General features: G+C 36.4%; 1 protein-coding gene across 1 annotated transcript in view; it reads right to left on the bottom strand.

Annotated features, from left to right (window-relative positions):
* The window catches only part of xpot (exportin, tRNA (nuclear export receptor for tRNAs)), an 89,546-nt gene that overhangs the window by 35,078 nt on the left and 33,254 nt on the right, over positions 1–21,214 (bottom strand). The window contains exons 6-13 of the mRNA XM_028805073.2: positions 20,985–21,203; positions 20,686–20,870; positions 16,040–16,208; positions 12,692–12,928; positions 6,929–6,967; positions 6,762–6,824; positions 5,491–5,615; positions 2,610–2,754 (exon numbers count right to left, since the gene is read on the bottom strand). Coding sequence (XP_028660906.1) covers positions 2,610–2,754; positions 5,491–5,615; positions 6,762–6,824; positions 6,929–6,967; positions 12,692–12,928; positions 16,040–16,208; positions 20,686–20,870; positions 20,985–21,203 — 1,182 coding nt within the window. The remainder of the gene's footprint in view (positions 1–2,609; positions 2,755–5,490; positions 5,616–6,761; positions 6,825–6,928; positions 6,968–12,691; positions 12,929–16,039; positions 16,209–20,685; positions 20,871–20,984; positions 21,204–21,214) is intronic.

Raw genomic sequence — 21,214 nt, 5'->3', positions numbered from 1 at the left:
CTGCACTTAATGTAGGAGCTTTAATAAATCTATTAAACAATGGCAGTAAAGAATTTAATATTTGCCACTTTATTTAATAATGGCATTTACTTAAGGTTTACTTAAACAAGTTTTTAAATGGAGTGAAAACAAAAACTTCAAGTTAGTAATTCCACAAGGTGAGGCATTTGACAATGCTGAAATTTATTAAGGTTTCATAAATTAAAAAAATCTGCAAAATCACAACAATCGCAATAAAGAAAACAGAGAGGATGAGAAATAAATAATAATTGTTCTGTATATTGCTCAAGCAATATAAAGGGCACTCAAACCTGAAACAGGCTGAAAAAACAAGCAAAGAAAACAAGTTTGTTTAATATGAAATAAAGCATTTACTTATGCTAAAAAAAATTCAAATAAAGCACATCCTTTGATTTGACTGGGTAGTTCACTCCAATCTCCTGGCATTATAATGTATTGATAAATATTTTGGAAGAGAACTGACAGAAGGATGGAACTGTGACTGGAGACAAGAGAGCTGTTGCAGGGACATGATATGAAGCCAGACAGATTTATTCACAAAGTACAGACCCAACACATTTGAACTGAAATTATAAAGAGTTGGAAACAACCTGGTATACAGTATCCTTAAAGTGGCTTCTTTAGTAACCAAGTATCAGAATAAAAACAAAAGAAATGAACTGAATATTAGTGAAATAAAAAAGGTAAAAAAAATCTAAACAAAAACATAGCTTGGACAAAATTATTTTTCACCTAAGAAATAGTACTTAGTTACACAGCCCTCAGGAAGGATAATGGTCTCCAGATGGTTTAATACATCCTTAGACTGAAAAGTTATCCCACCGTCAGCTGCAAATTGTTTCTTCAGATGACTTAGTCAGGTTTGCAATTAGATTTTAGTGGGATTCAGGTTAAGACTCATTGATGTCCACTTCAAAACAGTACATAGTATTTAGGAACATTACCTTACTACAGGACCTAACAGCTTTGATAGAAAGACAGTTTTAAAGACTCATGGCTTGATACTATGTGTCGAAAAGCCTTGATAAACTTCATCCACATGTTGGAGGCCTCCAATACCACAGGCAGTGAAACAACTCTACAGCATCATGTGACCTCCATTATGCTCAACATTAATGAGAGTGCTTATTTGAAAACCTAATTTTTTTCCCAATGTAAACAAAAGGCTAGAACCCACTTCTAAACACAGTGGGTATAGAAAAGAAACACCTCACTTCAAAATGTTAACATTTTGTTGCTTTGCAGCCTGAAATGAAGACACACAAAAAATATTTCTTCAGCTGTATTTACTCAATGAAACTTATAACAGCCAGGTATCCCAACAAGACTCATGGCTGTAGTCAAAGCAAAAGGTGGTTCCACAAAGTACTGACAAAGGGGGTGATCCTTTAACCATCTCAGTGGTTCTGGTTTTTTATTTTTTTCAGAACTGTTTTTATGTCTTTCACTTGGCTGTTATAAGTTGAATTAAGTAAATACAGCTTGAGAAATATATGTGTGTGTCTTCATTTCACACTGCAAAGCAACAAAATGTGAATATTTTAATAATAATAATAATAATAATTCATTACATTTATATAGCGCTTTTCTCACTACTCAAAGCACTATCCACACAGGGAGGAACCGGGAAGCGAACCCACAATCTTCCACAGTCTCCTTACTGCAAAGCAGCAGCACTACCACTGCGCCACCTGCCATTTTGAAAGGGGTGATTCTTTTCTGTACCTACTGTAGTTCTATTTTTCCATCTGTACATAAAACATTCTCTCAGAAAATTGTAAGGACTGCTTAAGCAAGTGTTTGCACAATTCAGTGTGTTTTGGGTCTTTCAGCAGATCCTAGGGGGCCTCCAAAGCATAAGTCTTTGCAGACAGTACAGGCTGAGACCACTATTCTATACCTCTCTCAAACTGCCATTGGTTATTTCCTTATAACAGCTCTTGCCAGCTGCCAACAAGATCTCTTGATCCAATTTCCTCTTAGGACCACACCCTGGCAAATTTAACAATTTTTAAAATGAAAAATTTTGAGAACATTGTTTGACACTCATTTCATTTTTAATATCCAAGTAGTGCTAGGTGATACAAGGAAAAAATAAAATACATTTTTATAGACTTAACTAATTTCACAATTTTATTAATGTCTTCTTTTAACTAACATATATTCTATTTGGACCAAAAACAGAAATACAAAAATGCCCACAGGAAACTTGCAACACACACTCCGTGTTGTTAATAATAATAATAATAATATAATTTCTTATATTTTACTGTGACAGATTTTACTCCAAGTAAAGATGTTATTGCAAATTCCTGTCATATGGCATGTAAGATTTTAGTCATAGCCCTTCTTTAGCCATTTTAGTGTCACCAACATTTCAAATCTTCATTCCAAGAGTAAAATATAAATAGCGTGTCACACCTTAATCAACCTTTTTCTACATCTGTTGTGGCTGTGATGACTCAGTACCATAAATATCTTATGGTAACAAGGACCATACAGAAAAACTAAACCATATTATTTAACAAAACAAAGAAATGCAGTCGAAGGCACGCAAGCATTAAAACTGCTTTCTTTACAAGACTTACCAGTCTCATCATTTCCTGTAAGGCAGTGGCTTTGGTAACATCTCCAGAAAAATGTGCGCCATGAGTTGAAGGAAGAGCCTCACCAAGCATATAAAGAAGCCGTATTGCTACTTCTACCTCCATAAATGGCAGACTTTGCCAGTTCCTAAAAACAGTGATTTTACACTTAGAAATCCAAAAACAAAAACAAACTCAGCTGACACAGTCTTTATAAGTGATTATATTTTGTTACCCCCTCATGATGATACACACAGGACTGCCAATGTCACACAACATATTCTGCATGCTTATGTAAAATTAACTAAAATAATATTATATCATTACTAACAAATATTTAGTACATTTAAATGAATTATTTACCTTACAAAAAGAATGTACTGCAAATATGATATAAAGGGAAAACAACTTTACGCTGACAAAGGATCACACTCAGGAGTGTTTAATTACTAATGGACCAGGATCAAACTACATGTACTGCCCAAATATACTATCTTTGTTGTACTGAAATACTGAATGATTGCACATTTCAATTCTTTAAATTGCTTTACTACACCTGCAGTGATGAGAGGGTATGACATAGAGTGTATTTATCGAGAATTGGAAGCATAATATAAACAATAATCACTGTAAATTACAAAGGTTACTCTATAAACAGCTCTGTGTAAGATTTGCCCCAGAAGGTTAGTAGTACACACAGAAGAAATTAATTTAGTAATCTACATCTAATAATTAAAATGTTTCATTTACATGCCAATATAAATTTTAATATGAAACATGAAAGCCAATCTGACCAAGGAACAAGCAAATTAAGACAACATGAATCCTATGTATTGTAAGTGCCACACGAAATGGACAGGCATCCTGACCAGGACAGGATATTGGTGCCTGGTCTGAAACCAGCAGAAACCCCCCAGCTGGAGTCTGTGGGTGCCGCAAGAGGGTGCTGTAGGGAGAGACACTCCTTGTTATTCAGGATTCTTATGCCCTCCAACAGGCAAAAGCCCTGGCACTGGAGTACTCCTGGGTCTTCAATAAAAATGACAGCACTGCATTATCCAGGTGAGAGCTGGGAGGAAGGAAGGCAACACTAAACTGGAGGAGAGTAGTGCGGTAGAGAGTGGAGAGGAGGAGAAAGAGGAAAAGACAACTTGCTTTTGTGCTTGTGTATACAAGGTATTTGTGTAATAAACACCTTTTTTTTTTTTTAACCCAGGACTGTGTTTGTGTGTTCATGTTTGGGATTTGGGCTTGCTGGCACCCCTAACCTACACAGAATATAAAAAAAGATAACCATTAATCTATAATTAAAATGCTTATAAACGTACAAAAAAAAGTCACCATATTTTAATACACTAAAATAAGATGCAAAATTTTGAAAAGCAGTCCCTGAAATTGATTTCATGTTTTTTTACTATGTTATGTCATACTATACTGAAAGACATTTATTTCCAATAATTCAAAAAATACTACTGAAATTCTTGTCAAAATATATAAAATTACTGTATTATTAATTCTGAACTATAATGCATTTAAGTAATAATAAACACCAATAAGTATGTAAAGTGAGATCTCAAATGACTGTTACTCTGATTATAGAAGATGTTTCGTTGTGACAGATGCATATGTACTGTTTCTTTTGATATTTTTATTAAATGGGTTGTATGCTTATCTATAGCATTGTTTATAGTATATAATAAAAAGCAAAAAAAAAAAGAATATCTAGAACCAACAAAGGTAACCTGCACCATGCACAGCCCATTAATAAACCATATTCATTAATTTGCATAAAGCTAACATTGCATTAAATTAACTAAATGGTTTAAAACTTGCTAAAAAAAGATATACATTCAGAGTGTTAAGTTAAAATTATTTATGAAGAATGAACATGAAAGTAAAATAAAAAATAACTATCCTACCTTAATGATCAATAACTTATAGGCAACACAAGTTAACCACTTGTTGAGAGTTGCTTTTTCTTATTATGTTGATTTGTTATGTTCAAAACACAAAGCAGAATGTTTTTCTAGATGTTGTGGAAGTGCTGGGGCACTCCAACAGTGGAAGGACTGGGAGAAAGAATCTATAAGGCACTACCTTCCCTGGGACGCTAGAGGGCAGCCCTCCTGAGTGGCTATGGCACCACTGGTCCCCGCAGGGCACGCTGGGAGTTGGAGTTTGGTACAGCCCTGTTGGGTTCCATGGGGGCTACCAGGGAGAACTGTAGAGCCCTACAGTGTACTTCGCCCACACCTGGGAGTGATTCCAGGTAACGCTGAATAAAAGGAGCCACTTCACTCCATTGGGGGAGCCAGAGTCAGGAGGAGGTGGACGAAGCTTGCCAAAGAGGGAGTGCAGGCAGGAGGACTGAAAGTCAGAGACAAGATAAGGACGGACAGTGCTTTGGTGCTTCTATTGTGATGTGCTCTGGGGAGCTAGGAAAGCACCCAATTTGTGAAAAATAAAGAGTGTTGTGTTTTGCACCTGACTGTCTGTGTCGGGTAAGGGTGGCTGTATGCACTGCTGGGGGTCCACAACATACTCTGCATGAACAAACAACAAAGCAGAGAGTTCCATCTGCATGTATTAATGCTTTAAGTGACAACAGCGTTATTATTTTTTGTGCTTTTAAAAACCATGTCACACATTACAGCCAAATCATATAAGGAAACATAAGCAAGTATAATGTATTAAAAATTAACATATATAATTTTGAACAAAAACCAATAGTTTTCTAAAAATATTTTTGTATTACTTTTTTTAAGTTAATTACTCTATATGCACATACTCCAAAGATCCTATCTGTCATTTCAATCTGTTTTATTTTCTTCTGCAATGTATATTTGTTGTATAACTTTGAAAGTAAATACAAACTACTGCTTACTGTACTGTAGCATTGAAGACTCTACACACAGCTTCTAACAGGAGCTCCGGAGACACCTGGGCTATTCTGTCTAACAGAAGTTTTAACTGTTTTCTGTATTCTACAAACATTGCTTCATCTTCACCCTAGTTCAAATAAGACAGAAAACATTCACAAGAACAGTTTAATACAGTAATTCATGTGCTTAAAACAATATAAAGAATGAGTGGAAGAATGGTAAATGCATAATGCACTGTATTACATAAATGTATTGATGTCTCATTTTTACTGATAAAAAGGTCAAAATACAAACAAGAAATATGTTCAAGGAAATTATTAAGCTATTATATGTAGCTAACTGACCTACCAAACCAGACTTTAAAGCCAAAAGTGCTTGCTAAAATGGATTAACTGATATGTCCTTAACAACATTATAGTATAGTACCACATTTTGTGCACCAAATATAACTAAAATTTACAGGCTTCAGGCCTTTTTACACATACTGCCTATTTCAGAAATCAAGTAGTAAATTGATAAGTACAGAACATATTATAAGTGGATTCAAGAATTCCCAGAAAGGAGACTAATTTCAAAACTTTGTACAATTCCCAGGAATTGTCTGATCAGCTGATAAAGACAAAAGCTAGAAAAACAGACACAAAACTTTATTGCATCCTAATGAGCAATGACTGACTTTTATAATAGTGAACCTATCAAAAGGGACTTGATGCAACTTGATCATGCTTTCTCAAGTTATTTATTTGAAGTCAGTTTTGGAAACTATAAGAATTTGAAAATAAAGGATCCATTCTCCATCCAAACTAAGCAGAAAATTAGTCATCTCCAGTTGCAGCCCAAGCATTGCTCACTTCACAGTTGCCATATTCCACCAGTGAAGGGAGAAGCACATTCATATGGCAGTGAAAAATAAAGGCAGTTTTCATTAAAAAGGAAATGGGGTTGTCAAACATCCCAAAACAGCCAAAACGCAGTAGCATATATAAAGGTATGCTTCATATTTTCCTCTGCTTTTTTCAGTTTCACAGCAATAATTTTCTTTATGTCTTACATGCATCTTTGTGTTTTTACAGGCTACTATATAAAACCAACCACTACTGCTGAACACTGAATTTGCTTTTTAACCAAAATAAAGACATTAATTTTTTGACTGCTATTGCCCTGGGGAAATTGATGGGAATGTGTGACTAGGTGAATTTCAGTAAATTCCTGGAATTATGTTTGCACTCACAATTTCATAGACTAGTATACATGAAAAGATGCTAATACCAACCTCATTTTCAAAATTGTATTCATCATCATATGTCAGCTTCTTCATGACAGCCAACATGATAGCCTATTACAAAGTACATGAAAAAAGAAGCTTTAAAATTTATTTCAGCATTCATTCTAAAAATGTATTAAGTAGGAATTTCAAAAAAATACAGTAGAAGGGCCTACCTCAACATTAGTTTTCTGTTGATCTGTGAGCACAGAGAGCTAAAAAGAGGGAAAGAATAAAGATGCTATGATAGCACGTCTTAATATAAATAAATAAATATTCTCAATAATAATATTGAATATTAAATATTAAATACTAACTATTCTAAATAATACATTACAGAACTCTACAAATCCATTAAAATTGGCAAATATCAATGCTGACAAAGTAGGCAGTATTAGATCATACCTTTACGATGTGAAATGAAGTCTAAGCTGTGATCACTTCTGTTAGTAATAACACCAATAACATGAGGTTTAGTTTTGCACTGTTAAATGTTGCTACTATGAATGCACAACAATGTCCAATTATGAATTCAAAGATGTTTTGCCAAACTGAGACATATTTATGTGGGCAAGAATATATGGATGATGCCGCTTGTTAAATGGATGTACAAAGATACAGGTACTAACTTAATAATTATTTGCCCAAAACTACCATTTAAAGCCAGAAAACACCCATCAGCTCTGAAAGTTGATTCTTAAGTTTTCCAAGACAAAAAATAAAAGGCAAATCCACAAACTACATTACCGAGACAGTGTAAGAAATAGTCAATGAGGTACAAACAAAAACAAAAGAACAATTTTTGGCCAAATTAATAAAATGTCAGACAGGATTAAAACAGTATGTTGTTAACAAAGTATTTCTAATGTTAAAACATTCTTCATTAACCCATTCCTGTAAGTAAAAAAATTGCAAAAGACAATTCAAATTTTAATTATTCATGCAGTAATAAAACAAAATGAAAACATAATACACAATGAGTACTAATTTAAATGTTTTATTCATCAAACTAACTAGTTTTGATCCTGAATATTCACCGGTTGGCCAGCTGAGATGAACATTTTTTCACAGTGCCCCACGATGCGTTGAGAGGCCAGCGTGACATCACAGAGATACAGCAACCATGTGCAGAATTTTTATATATGCCTTGTGTAAGATTTACATCCTGCATAAGTTTTAAAATAATAATACCGTATATCTTCTAGTAGTGGCCAGCTCTTATTGACGCCCGTTTCCAATAAACGCCGGGTTTGAAGAGATGTCGCGACAAATAGACGCCGGTCTCCAATAGTAGCCGGTCTCCTTTAAGCGCCAATCTCCAATGACCCACCGCCTTTTCCGTACGCTAATCCTCTTTTCGTATCACCTGGGCTACCGCCCTCCTGCAGTGTGAATCATACGGTAAGTACCTTTTCGTGTCAGAAATGTTTTGTCGTTGTATGCTATCGAGGAAGGGAGAAAGTCAAAACGAAATTTCTTTGTGTACATTTTGCCCTTTCGTCTCCACGTCAATCATGAACCCACAGGGAGGGCAGAGGTGGGTGGAAGAGGTGGGAAGAACATGAAAATGCCATCTTCGACACGTTAATTCTTTCCTTTGACCAGGGAAGAAGGGGCTGTATTGTGGCATGACAGACAGACCATGATCATGTGAAAAACTCTACTCCCTCTTCCTCTGTGACCTGTTAACCTTTACCTCCACTGACACTTTTGCCTTTGGAAGGGTCGTGCGGGTGTCTGTTTGTGTCACTGTGTTCTTGTGGGCCCGTGTTTGTAGTGTGAGCGATGGGAAGGAAACGGTCGTTTGATTTACCATTCAAACTCCGTGCGGTAACATACGCAAAAGAACATTCAGGCGAAGAAGCTGCACGACATTTTGGGGTGGATCCAAAACGTATCCGAGAATGGCGCAAGCAGATGACTGATATTGAGAAAACGATGGCAGAAAAAGGTGCCAGAAGTAAACGATTGCCTGGTGGAGGAGCTAAGAAAGTGAGCGAAGAATAAGATGAACTGGTGTTAACATGGATTATTGAACAAAGACTGGAAGGAGCGCGTGTCTCCAGGATAATGGTCCGCACGAAAGCAAAGAGGATTTTTGATACGGAGATTGATGATGCTTCAAAAGGAAAAAAAATGTTCGTAGCCAGTGCTGGCTGGCTTGACAAATTTATGAAACGCCATCATTTATCACTCCGTCGAAAGGCATCGCTGGAGCAGAAGGATCCAGAACAAGTTATTGACAAGCTTGTCTCTTTTGTGATGTGAGTTGCCAATCAGCGAACTGCAGATGGAGTTAAGGACGGCAAAATCATTGGAATGGACGAAACATCTGCTTGGTTCGACATGCCTGGTTCTACAACAGTTGAACCAACTGGCAGTAGGAGTGTTACAATAAAAACTTCTGGTCACAAGAAATCTCATTTCACTGTCACATTGGCAGCGAAAGCAGATGGCACAAAATTGAAGCTGTTTATTGTATTTCGGGGCGCAAAGCAAGAAGTGGCAAGGCTACAGGATGTCCAAGAAGCTGTAGTAGCGACCTCAACAAACGGATGGATGAATCAGGAATTAACAATAACGTGGTTGCAGAAAGTTTGCGGTGTTTTCTGTTTCCGGAAGAGACTTCTTGTCTGGGACACTTTCCGCTGTCACATCAGTGAGGAAACGAAACAAGAACTGAAGAAATATAAAATGTCAACGGCAGTTATCCCTGGTAGTTGCACCAAGTACATCCAACCTGCTGATGTTGTTTGGAACAAGCCCCTCAAAGACAAGCTTCGAGAGTTGTATGATAATTGGATGGCAGGGGAAGAAGATAAGGGGTTTACAGCTGGCGGAAATTTGAAAGCGCCGGCATTACGTTTGTTAGTAATGTGGATAGTATCAGCTTGGCAAGAAATCACCCCAGAAATGATAAGAAAATCCTTCAAGGATTGTGGAATCATCAATGCATGCGATGGATCTGAGGACGATCTTATCCACTGCTTTAAGGAGGGCCAGTCGTGCCATTCTGGGAGTGCGAAACTGATTACTGCGCGACAACAAGCAATGGGAGTACCTCTATTGCCATCACAAGAAGAGGAAGATGAAGAAGAACTCGGAAATAACGAAGCAATCATTACCGATTCAGACGACGAGTAGATGGTAAGTACTGTACTTTATTGTATCTTATCCAATCTCATGTTGTAATGTATATGTACTGTATATGCGTGAGTTTGGAGCTTATTGCATTTCCTTATGTTTCGCAGGGGACTTGTCGGGCTGATGAGCGCTTTCGTGCAAAATTCGGACTGGTGCAGGCCAGTGTGGAATCATTGGCAAGAAAGCTCAGTAGACGTCTACCGTACCTGTTTTTCATGCTTACGGTAATACCGTATAGTGCTTTAATAATACTGTACTGCTGTACTGATAATTTCATTAAATCCTGAAATGTTCATCCGGTGTTGTTGCCTACATTTTGTGGCCGTAAATTCGGTACCATACCGTATTTTACTGCCAAATGAACCCCGTTTACCCATCACCATTCCGTCTGCGAGGTGAATAATAGCCGGTCTCCAACAACCGCCGGTCTCTTTTAAATGCCAGGCTGTCCGAATAATTTTTTGAATAAACGCCGGGGCTACTATTGGAAGATATACAGTAATGATAATTAAAAAAAAAAAAAAAAAAAAACACCTTGCAGTATTTTATTTTTAGAGGTGCATTTGGTGATTACAAGGAGTACCATAACACTAATACCAGGGAAGGACCACATGGCTACTTTGCATGTATAACTAGCCATGCACCCAGCTAGAATGTCAAAACAAGCCTTACCAGAGCTCTCCCCTTGACAGACAACACAAGAGGCCTTGTGAAATAATAACGAAAGATGCATCTCTTTTTAGAAGGCATTTCTTTCTTCTTGATGGAAGAAAAAATGTGCAAAACATTTGCTAAGACATACAGCAAACAAAAAGATTGGAACAATGCAATTAGCCTGTCCCATGCTGCCTCTTTTATGGCAAGACTAATCTGTGCCCTAAGATTGTAATGCAATGTCGGCGCAATGACCTATATTTACTTATTGTTCTATATTTACTTATTGTTCGTTTGTGGCCATTTGTTTGTGGTAGTCATTCAATCAGCTTTTTTTTTATTTGTTAAAAGGCATTCTGGCACAGTATTTAGCACTGCTGCCTCACAGCACAGATCAAATATTTGGTCACAATAATCAGTTGAGCATTGTTGGCAGATGCTTCCCTAGCCCTCAGGGACAATTAAAACACAACTAAAACGTACACAACATACAATAAGACATGTCAACTGCTACCTTTTCTCTTCTTATGACTTCCCTGCACATATATTCAGTATTTTTATACATTGGCCTACAGTGGAACCTCGGTTCACGAACGTCTCGGTACACGTACAAATTGGTTTACAAGCAAAAAGTTTGCCAAACTTTTGCCTCGGTTCACAAACACACACTCGGTATACGAACAAGCCAGTTTCCCTTTCGGTTTGTACATGTTCAGTCTCTCCCTGTGCACTTCCTGTGCAGCGAGCAAGAGAGCGCGACACACACACACAGGCAGCGTGAGAGAGAGACAGACGTGCGCACACACACACACAGGCAGCGAGAGAGAGAGACGCGCACAAACACAGGCAGCGCGAGAGAGAGACAAGACGCACACACAGGCAGCGCGAGAGAGAAAGCTGGACGCATAAGGTAGGAAGGCAGTTAAAGAATGCACTGGGCTTGATTTTGTTTTCACTTCTGTTTACAGCAATCGGTTCGTAGTGTGTATTGTTGCAATGTTACTTTCTTGGTGGTTTATTAAATTACGAATTTTTTCAAATGTTCATTTTTTTCCCTGTGCTGAAAACCCATTAAAAAAAAGTGTTTTTAGCCAGCGGTTGATAGCGCTATAGCGCAAACTATTGCAGTGTTAGTTTTCTCTGTTGTTCAAGGTTTTCTTAGTGTTATTCAATGTTTTTACATTTAGTTTACTATTACGCTGTGCATTCTATGGTTTAATTAACTATATTTGTGCTTAAAAACTTAAAAAAATATATATTTACATACAATTCATATGGTCTGGAAAGGATTAATTGTATTTACATACAATCCTATGGGGGAAATTGCTTCGGTTCACGACCAAATCGGTTTATGACCAGAGTTTTGGAACGAATTATGGTCATGAACCAAAGTTCCACTGTATTTTGTTTTTGCCTAGTTAAGCTGGTCTATCTGTGGTATTTTAAAATGGAGTATTTTGCAAAGTAAACCAAGAGTCACCCAAGGCAGTTACACCCATCAAGGATTCAGCAAGGTTCCAAGAAATGAAGCTTGACTGGTAGCAGACCATCTTTTAATAGAAACATAATATCTATCTCCATATTTCATGAGGACATGCTGAGGACAAACATATATTACAAAAATGTAATTTTTGTTTTATTATTTTATTCAGCTAATGCATCTACACATGGTGACTTTAAACTGTTCTAAAAGGTGGGTTTCAGTGTCATTTTTGACAAACTTTACATTTTACACCTCCAACATTGACAGAGCAAACAAAAACCATACATATGACAGATATGAAAGCTATACTTTATAATAGAACTGATAAATTAAAATTAAATTCAGAGCAAAATGCAAAATATGGGTATTTAAATTTACATATTGGTCATTCTCTTAAGCATCACATGCCATGTAATAAGAACATCATTTGATGTAAGTGCAATATTAAATACCCTCGCTGGAGTAATGGGCAGTAATTTCATCAAAACACCTACAAATGAGTCAGACTGTTATGCACACAAAAAAACACATTTGTTCAAGACTCTTTCATACTTCAGTTTTTTGCAGCACCATAATTACTTACAGCTGAGAACTTGTGAAGCATAATTCTAAGTAACAACACACAATGCAACTCTCACTGAAAGATGGTAAAACCTACCTGTTTTAAAACATGTAAATAGTCATAACAAAATCCAATGATATTTAATGAGATGTCATCATCTTCATGGACTAAAAGTTGCAGCATTAGGGGCACTTTAGCTTGGATAGCCTGGAGAGTCTCCTGTGCATTCTTCATATCTCCCAGTTTCACTAGTTTTGTCCAGCTGATTACGAGTGACTGGCCCATTCCATTTACTAACTTTGAAAACCTGGCCAGAAAATCCACATCTTCTTCCTGTTTATCAAATATTCTCAAATCAAAGTCATGCCAGATGTAGACAAGACAGTATAATAATTATTTTATACCTTACTAAAATGACTAGTTATATTTTTCCCAAAAAATGTAGTGTCTGAAACTTATCTGGCAGTAAATTACTATACCAATTGCATAGGGTGCAGCATTTGTATTAGAATAAAATCAGGAGGTGGATAAACGTTGTGAGCAGTTAGCAGAGTCATAACCAAATACACAAAATTTTAAGTAATAAAGCCCAGGGCATGAAAACAAAAATAGTTTAAAAAAAACTGCAGTACATGTAACCAGAGTCAAAAACTTGCCATCAAGGTATGGGAAAGATTCATAACCAAACATATTTAGGTACAAATTCTTTACACAATGATTTTTAGTCATATTCACAAACCGAGATAACCAGGAAGTGCACAACACTGACTTTTACATTGTTGTGGAAATATACAAATACCTAACTGTACCTGCTTCTGTTCTAATATTCTCTGGTCTTGCATATTTCACACAACAAATATGACAAAATGAGTGGATATGAGGAATTGGCAAATACATTTTCACAGCCACACATTTCTTAGATTTTGTATTATCCAAACATGTAAGGAAGAAACATCCCAAATTCAAAATCACATTTTTTTCGTACCTTGAAAAATGTCTATGGTTAAGAGCAAAACACAGCTCTTCAAAATAAAGAAGGCTGCTGATGATCCTGTTAGAGTAAAAGTTAACTGCCTTGGATTAGTATATTGTAATCTAAAAACTCTATACAGCACCTTCAAATACAAATCTTTCAGAAAGGTAAGCCTATACAAAGTTGTACATTAATTTTGGAAGATACATTTTCAGTAATTTAGACATAGTTTAATGAGGTGAAAGAAACCCCAACCCCTTCTCAGAACGAGTCATTTTAAAGCAGAATCAATTTTGTGTTACTGATACGCAAGTAATTGCAGTGTCTAAGCTGAAAGCATAAACATGCATGGAGGAATGGAGTCACCTCTGTGTGAAAACTTACACAATAGAAATCACAAATACTAAAAAATAAATAAATCACAGTAGCCAGGTTTCCATCCAAGGAGTTTTTGCGAAAAAATATTTAGCGCTTCAAATTTTTTACCGATATAGCTGATGGAAATGCTAATTATCGATGAAATGTTGTACATGTCGACATAATATTTTTCCGTTTAACTTTAGCGCATAAATTCCATGTCGATACTTCAGATGTCGCAAAAACTACATTGGAAACCGTTTTTGTCGGAAAAAAGGGCTTTAACGCAAATAAATGTGTCACATTTTCATCACGTGCAATCAAAACGAGAATGGCGGAGCGGTTCGCATGGTCTGATGAAGAGAGCTTTTTTTTTTGATTAAACGTCGTTATTTTGTATTAATTCAAATTTCAGTTTTAATTAAAAACCTTAAGGGAAGCAGGTTAATTCAGTTGTTATCGCACTGTGAAGGGATGTTGAAAGGTAGGCTCACCTGTACAGATCCGATGCTGCAAACACAGCTGCATCATGGGCACTTCCAGGAGTGCCAACGCAAATGTCTCGTATCATGCACCTGTCATCAACAAGGGTCTGGGGAACAATAGATGGCCACCCTTTGCGATTAATGTAATCGCGGTAGCCTTCCGTCGGGGGAAGAATAGGCACATGCGTGCCATCCAGCGCACCGTAAATCTGTGGCACAAGATGCACCAAGGAATTGCGGTATGCAATTTTATTGGCCTCCGCTACAGTCGGAAGTCTGATATAACGCCGCATTAATTTTTCTTTAATAGCGGTGCACACAGCATATACACATCGATGGACGGTAGTTTTACTAACCACGAAAGTTTCTCCAACTACTCTATACTCGGCGCAGGTTGCCAGCTTGTAAAGGGCGATGGCAATCGCTTTTGGGTTGGAACCGGTGGTCGGTGGCAACCTGTGATGGGCGCAACATCAGGACTGATGAATCCACACAACATGTCAAACGTCGGCCGTGTCATTATAAAATGTTGCAGCCAGAGATTTTCTGTTAAGTGTCTCTCCACCACCTCCTCCCAGAAGGTCTTATTCCGTCGTCTCTCCCATACCCGTGGGTTTCGTCGCACTGGGGTACTTTCTTCGAGCTCTAGGGCTATCAGACAAGCAACTGCTTCATTCTGCTGTCGTCTTCGGATATTATGTACAATTCCAATTATTTGTGAAACTGAAATAACAGTAAGCTGGCAAATTTCAAAAAACTGTCTGAATAATCTCTCCATTTCTTTGTTTAGTGGAGGCGGTGTAACGTGGAAAACAAAAGGTAGATAATTTGCGACATACACAAAATTATGTATGGAAACGGCTCAAGGGCAGATTTTTTTCGCGATACAACAAAAGTTATGCGACAGTTCGTTTTGGGGGGGATGACGTCATCACGCACACCATTTTATCGATAAAAAGCCAGTTTGATGGAAACAGGCTGGAGACAGCAAATTTCGCACATTTGTTTTACGTATATTCTGTTTGTCGATAACAAAACGTCGCAAAAAACTGGATGGAAACTTAGCTAGTGATCTATATTTTTTCCTTTTTATACAGCTTCAACTGCACTCTTGAATATCTTCAGCTACTTGCCTGTTAAGGTAAGACTGTATTCACCACAGTAAAAGTGTGTAGCCATTAGGCCATACTAAACTCAATAAGACTATGTGTTCAAACCATTCTTTATCTGGACATTCTGGTAAATTTATAAATGTAGAAACAAATATTGTACTATTGTGACACAGTTAATTCTTGCTAACTTTTATACATGTAAAACTAAATTCTTATATTAACCTAATGCACATGTTTTTTTTAGCCTTACCATTCATGTAATTGTTTTTCCACTGCTGAAATTGCAGAGAACTAAAAAAATGTGCAAATACCTAGCTCTAGTGTAAACATAACTAATATTAGCACTCAACATAAGACTACTTCAAGGAGGCTGATAACATTGCATTGAAGCATGTCATACTAAGGTATACTTCACACCTAAGGTGTGTCACTCATAAAGAACATTCATCTATTACTGAAGATGATAAGAGTGACATGAGGTTTTGTTTTACTATGCTTGGATTTGCCAGCTTCATACCTGTTCAATATTGAAGAAACCTGCTGTCTGTAGCACCTGACATAATGACTCCACTAGCTTAGTTTTATCAACAGGATCCATGCCTTTGTTGATAATCTCCAACAGACAGTCACATGCTTCTTCTCGAAGAACCTCCACCGACATATGACTTAGCAGCATATTCACAAACCTGAAAAAAGCAGGACATTTGCTCAGCAAACGGTTTTTGACTACAAATTAATTTGAGTTTCAAGCAGCCCTACTTTGAAATGAAACTTTTGAAACAGCTGTCTGTCTTCCTGCCTACCCTGTAAATTTATCATTATTTACAGAGGTACATTAGGGTGTTGGTACCATGTTAGCCATTATGGATGCAATGAGAAGTTAAGCAAAATGATGCCTTTAATTGGGTAACTGAACAGATTGCAATATGCAAGTTTTTGATGGAAATTGAGGCCCCTTCTTCATGTATTTACATAATTTATCATTAAACACAAACAGTACATTATTCTACACTATATTATATATATGTTAACTTTAAAAATAATTAATGTAGATTTTACTTCATTGTCTATGGGAGGTGTTTTCTGCAAAAAAGGAAATGAAAATTAAAATTATAAAATGAAAATGCAACCTTTCTTTTGCAACTTCATTTTCAAAGTCTGCACATAACAATGATTCAAAAATTAAAATTAAAATGAAATAACCCCATTTGCAATTTCATTTTCAAAGTCTGCGCTCATGAATCCTGCAAAAATTAAAATTAAAAAGAAACACCCCCATGTGCAATATCCTTTTCTGCCTGAGTCGCAATAAAGCTTCAAAAATGAAAAGTAAAATGCAAATAAGCACTGGCACCACCTGCCAAGTTCTCAACATGCAAATACAGCAGGTCAATGGGCAGGGATAAGACTTCCACATATGACAAAATAATTTCTGGAAGGTACAGGCAGCTTCTAAAAAGATAGAAAGTGGTGTGCAAAAAACGGCAAGAGACTTAATGGAGTTGGCAGACTGTGAGAATGCAAGTTTTATATTACTTAGATGCAAAGTGATTATAGATAGGCTTAGGGATGTCGAGGCTTTTGCCAACACGGAGGTAAATGATGTTTTATGGCGGAATTTACATGAAATTGTACATCACCTGAGTACTGCATCAGTGGCCACAGCAATCCGTGCAGCACCAGGTTGGCCTTGGGTGAACATTACCATAAAAGTTATAAAGTTTTAAAGTTATAAACATATCTGTTTTATAGAATAAAAGCCAAAATGAAAATTAATTTTTGCAGCATTTTTACGCGAAGACTTTGAAAATGAAATTGCAAAAGAGAGATTGCATTTTTATTTTATAATTTTAATTTCCATTTCCTTTTTTGCAGAAAATACCTCCCATACATTGTCTGCATGAATTCATACTTCGTTTTCTATACTAGTTTTTTAATAATAAAAAAAACTCATAATAAAAACACATCAATTAAAACTAACAATCTCAAATGCATTTTATTTTACAGTTCCTAACTGTGAAAACAAAACTAAAGATAAACAGACGCCTTTGGCATCTTGCAATTTTTATGAGATCCACACAAAGAATTAAAAGATACAAGTGTCTAGCGGGAGAGAGATCATGAAGGAAAGTCTAGTACGTAAGAGGACCAGTTAAAAAATCAATTCAGCATGAGCATCCAAAGCCTCATTTGTGACTAATATGGCATTATTTGATTTTTTACCACAAATTTACATTTGGAACAGATTATTAAACCATTGTAAAAAATAAATAACATTATCAACATATCCAATTTGGCAAGATGTAGCTAGGTAGGAAACAGCCACAGTGGCTTACTGTCTCACACTCAAAAACACACAACACACACACACACACACACAGAGAATCTCATACTCGCACAGGGACATGAGGTAATGGGACAAAAACTGTAGTATATTTAGGGAAATTTATGTAGACATAAGGAGAATGTGCAAACTCCACACAGACAACAACTCCATGCAGGATTTGGTCCTAGAAAAAAAAAAACTATATGCTCTACTGTTTTTCTCATAAGAGAAGATGCAAAAGCAATGGTGTCACTTATTTTATACTAGGAACAGAAACTTCCTAATAATTGGGTCATGAAGCAATGTTTATTTTTTATATGCTTAAAAAGTTTATTATTACGATTCAGTTCTACAAAATATTGTATTGTATTATTGCTTTTTTAAGTTGACTGAGATTGAAATCATATCCTGTTGACAACAATGTGTCAATCGACTGTGACTTCTGTGACATCATTCAGGATTCAAAGAAGTCCATCTTAACAGTAACTGCTGTAAAGAAGAAACTGTAGGAGCTAAACTACTACACTCATTTCCAGATATAATCAGAGCCAATTTATATATGTTCCTTTAAAGTCTGTAAATGACTTGGTAAGTTTAAACTAGATAAACTTCTTACTGCCAGTTCTCTAGAGCATTCACTGGGAACACTGGTTAAAAAAATAAATAAAACTTTTGTAAACAGTAAAGCATTTAGTTAAATAACTCCAAACTCTGGAACAATCTACCCACCAATATTATAGATGACCCAGCATTAAAATCAAAGCTTAATTATTTGACCAGCAGCTACTTTGTGACAGTTGCTAGTGAAGCTTATCATGTTGCTTTTAAATTGTTGTGGCAATCCTAGAAATCTGTTACTGAACTTTTGTTATTCTATTTATTTTCTTGGTGTCAGGCACTAGGAATCACTGCCAATGTGTTAAGATTATCCCTCCATTAACAAGAATTAGAACTTAATTTTGAATTGATGGGCCCAACAATGAAAAATTACAACATTTAGATCAAAGTTCTTTTCATTGTTTTCACTACTCAAAACAGGAGAGCCTGGGCTCGAACTTGTAACCTCTTGATTATAAGGCAGCGGTTTTTACCTTTGCACCAAACAAGCTGACACGTCTGTGCTCTGTTGATTGATATTTGGGCTTCGTTTTTTAACTCATTGACAGCAACATTTAAATTGAATTGATTTCTTTTTCTTCGGCTATATTCTTGAATAAAAGCATACTTGTTTCATTATACCTTTTGTGAAACAGTTTATTTGATATTTCAGTCTTCACACATTATACACTTCATGTCAACATTTTGTCATTATTACTATACTTTCTGTTTTAGTCATGTGTTCCAACATTTCTTGCCTCGCATTTCATATCATCCTACATTTACCCATATCGTTGTAGACACGGAACATGCATGAAATGTATATATTCCAAATAACGATATATTATTTACCCTATACAATTCCAAACACCTCACACCCAGATAAACAGACTTGAGCTCTGATAATTTAGCGCCTGACATTGACTTCAACTCGCTTGGTGGGGGAAGGAATAGCAGGCTGCTTGCTGCTTGTGCTGATTGACACATTTGCAAAACAAAGACGCTGATGACAGGGTGCGAAGGAATTTAATGTGGCCCTTGATTATTACTTTTTCCGTAAGCTTCAGGGATTCTAGTGTTAAGGACTGTTCCAATTGTATCAACTTTTTCACTGTAATCCCCTAAATCACACTAAGATTTTCAGCTCATCATGTAACTGTGCAAATTACTTCCATGGATTGTTTTTAGCACATTTAGATGGATATCTTCTATCATTGATATCAACAAAGAAGGAACTCCTGTTACTAAAGCTATATCCCAAATTATCAGTCGTCAATGAGAGACATAGCTTCCTAACACCTAGATTTATTTTCCATTGGAGGTGAGCTTTCACTTATCTAAGTGAAGCCAAACACCTTGTTCAGAGGCAAGACTTGCCATGTGCTGCTGCTTGGCAGACATACAAGAAGACAACAAAGACATCAGCATCACAACTCTCTGATATTCATCACTTGTCATTCCACTACAATAACAGAGTATATTCATTTACTTAATTTGAGAAATGCATCAACACTCACACTGCAGCAGTGATAGCTGACTCACAATACAATAATATTATATTTTGTACAGTTTATGCTACTCACATATTCTCAAACAACCTAGCTCCCATTAAAACAGACTTGAAATGTTATAGATTTACACGGTTTTAAACTTGTCCAATTAGAAATTTGATTTAGAAAAGAAAAGTAGAAACTCCTGGCTCCTCAGCTTGATTAGTTGTGTTTTTACCTTATTCATATCTGTAATTTACCCAGTCACTGCTAAAGAAGAAACTTATTGACAAATACTCCTTTATAAAATCACAAATACATTCATTATTTGCTTGAAAAATGTCTTAATGTAATAACAACACTTATTTATATAGCACGCTTTCAAACAAATTATGTAGCACAAAGTGCTTTACAAGATGAAGAAAGAAAAAAGAAAAATATGAAAATAAGATTAGGCAATACTAAGTAACAAAGAATAAACAAAGGTCAGATGGCCAGGAGGGCTGAAGAAAAAAAAATCTGCAGGGGTTCTGAGGCCACAAGACCACCCAGCCTCCACTAGGTATTCTAACAAATTATTTAAATCAGTCCTCATTGTTTTCAGGCTTCACGTGAAATAATTAGAAGATGATGGTCATGTGGACAATTGGCCTTTAATCCATCAATGTAAGGACTGCATGGTGCAATTTATATCATCTCCATTTACATAACAATTTATTCAATTTTTCAATCATTCAAACAGTCATTTACCTTTCATTGGCAATAAGATTTAGATCAATCCAAGAGACAAAGGCTCCAACCACCTCTAGGCACTGACATGTCAGCTCAGAATTTGAATGCTGGTAAGTGTGCAAGATCTGGTACCAAGACTCCACAAGATTCGGAATGCATTGTTCTCTCATGGTGTCTTTGATAAGAGTGTTTCTACGTGTCTCCTAAACATAATGGGGGAAAAACATACATATAAAATACACATATGCAAGATCCACAGAAAATACACGCAAGCCACAAAACACTAAACTGTTGTGAATTAAAAATGACATGCTTACCTCTGATGAATGAACAATATCCCTGTCAACTACTTCAGCATCTATGGCCATCAAAATTCTTAAGTAGAGATCCACACCTCGAGGATTCAGACCAGCCACTGACAGAATATCAAAGAAGAACTTGGGCCATTTAGTTAAGTATTCAGTAATAAACACCAACGCAAAAACCTGAGCTGCTTTGTTGCGAATGAAGGTTTTTTCAGGCTGCACACTGATCAACTGCATAGAAA

The sequence above is a fragment of the Erpetoichthys calabaricus genome, chromosome 1, assembly GCF_900747795.2.
Source record: "Erpetoichthys calabaricus chromosome 1, fErpCal1.3, whole genome shotgun sequence".
NCBI lineage: Eukaryota > Metazoa > Chordata > Cladistia > Polypteriformes > Polypteridae > Erpetoichthys > Erpetoichthys calabaricus.
This window is presented reverse-complemented; position numbering and strand designations above follow the sequence as displayed.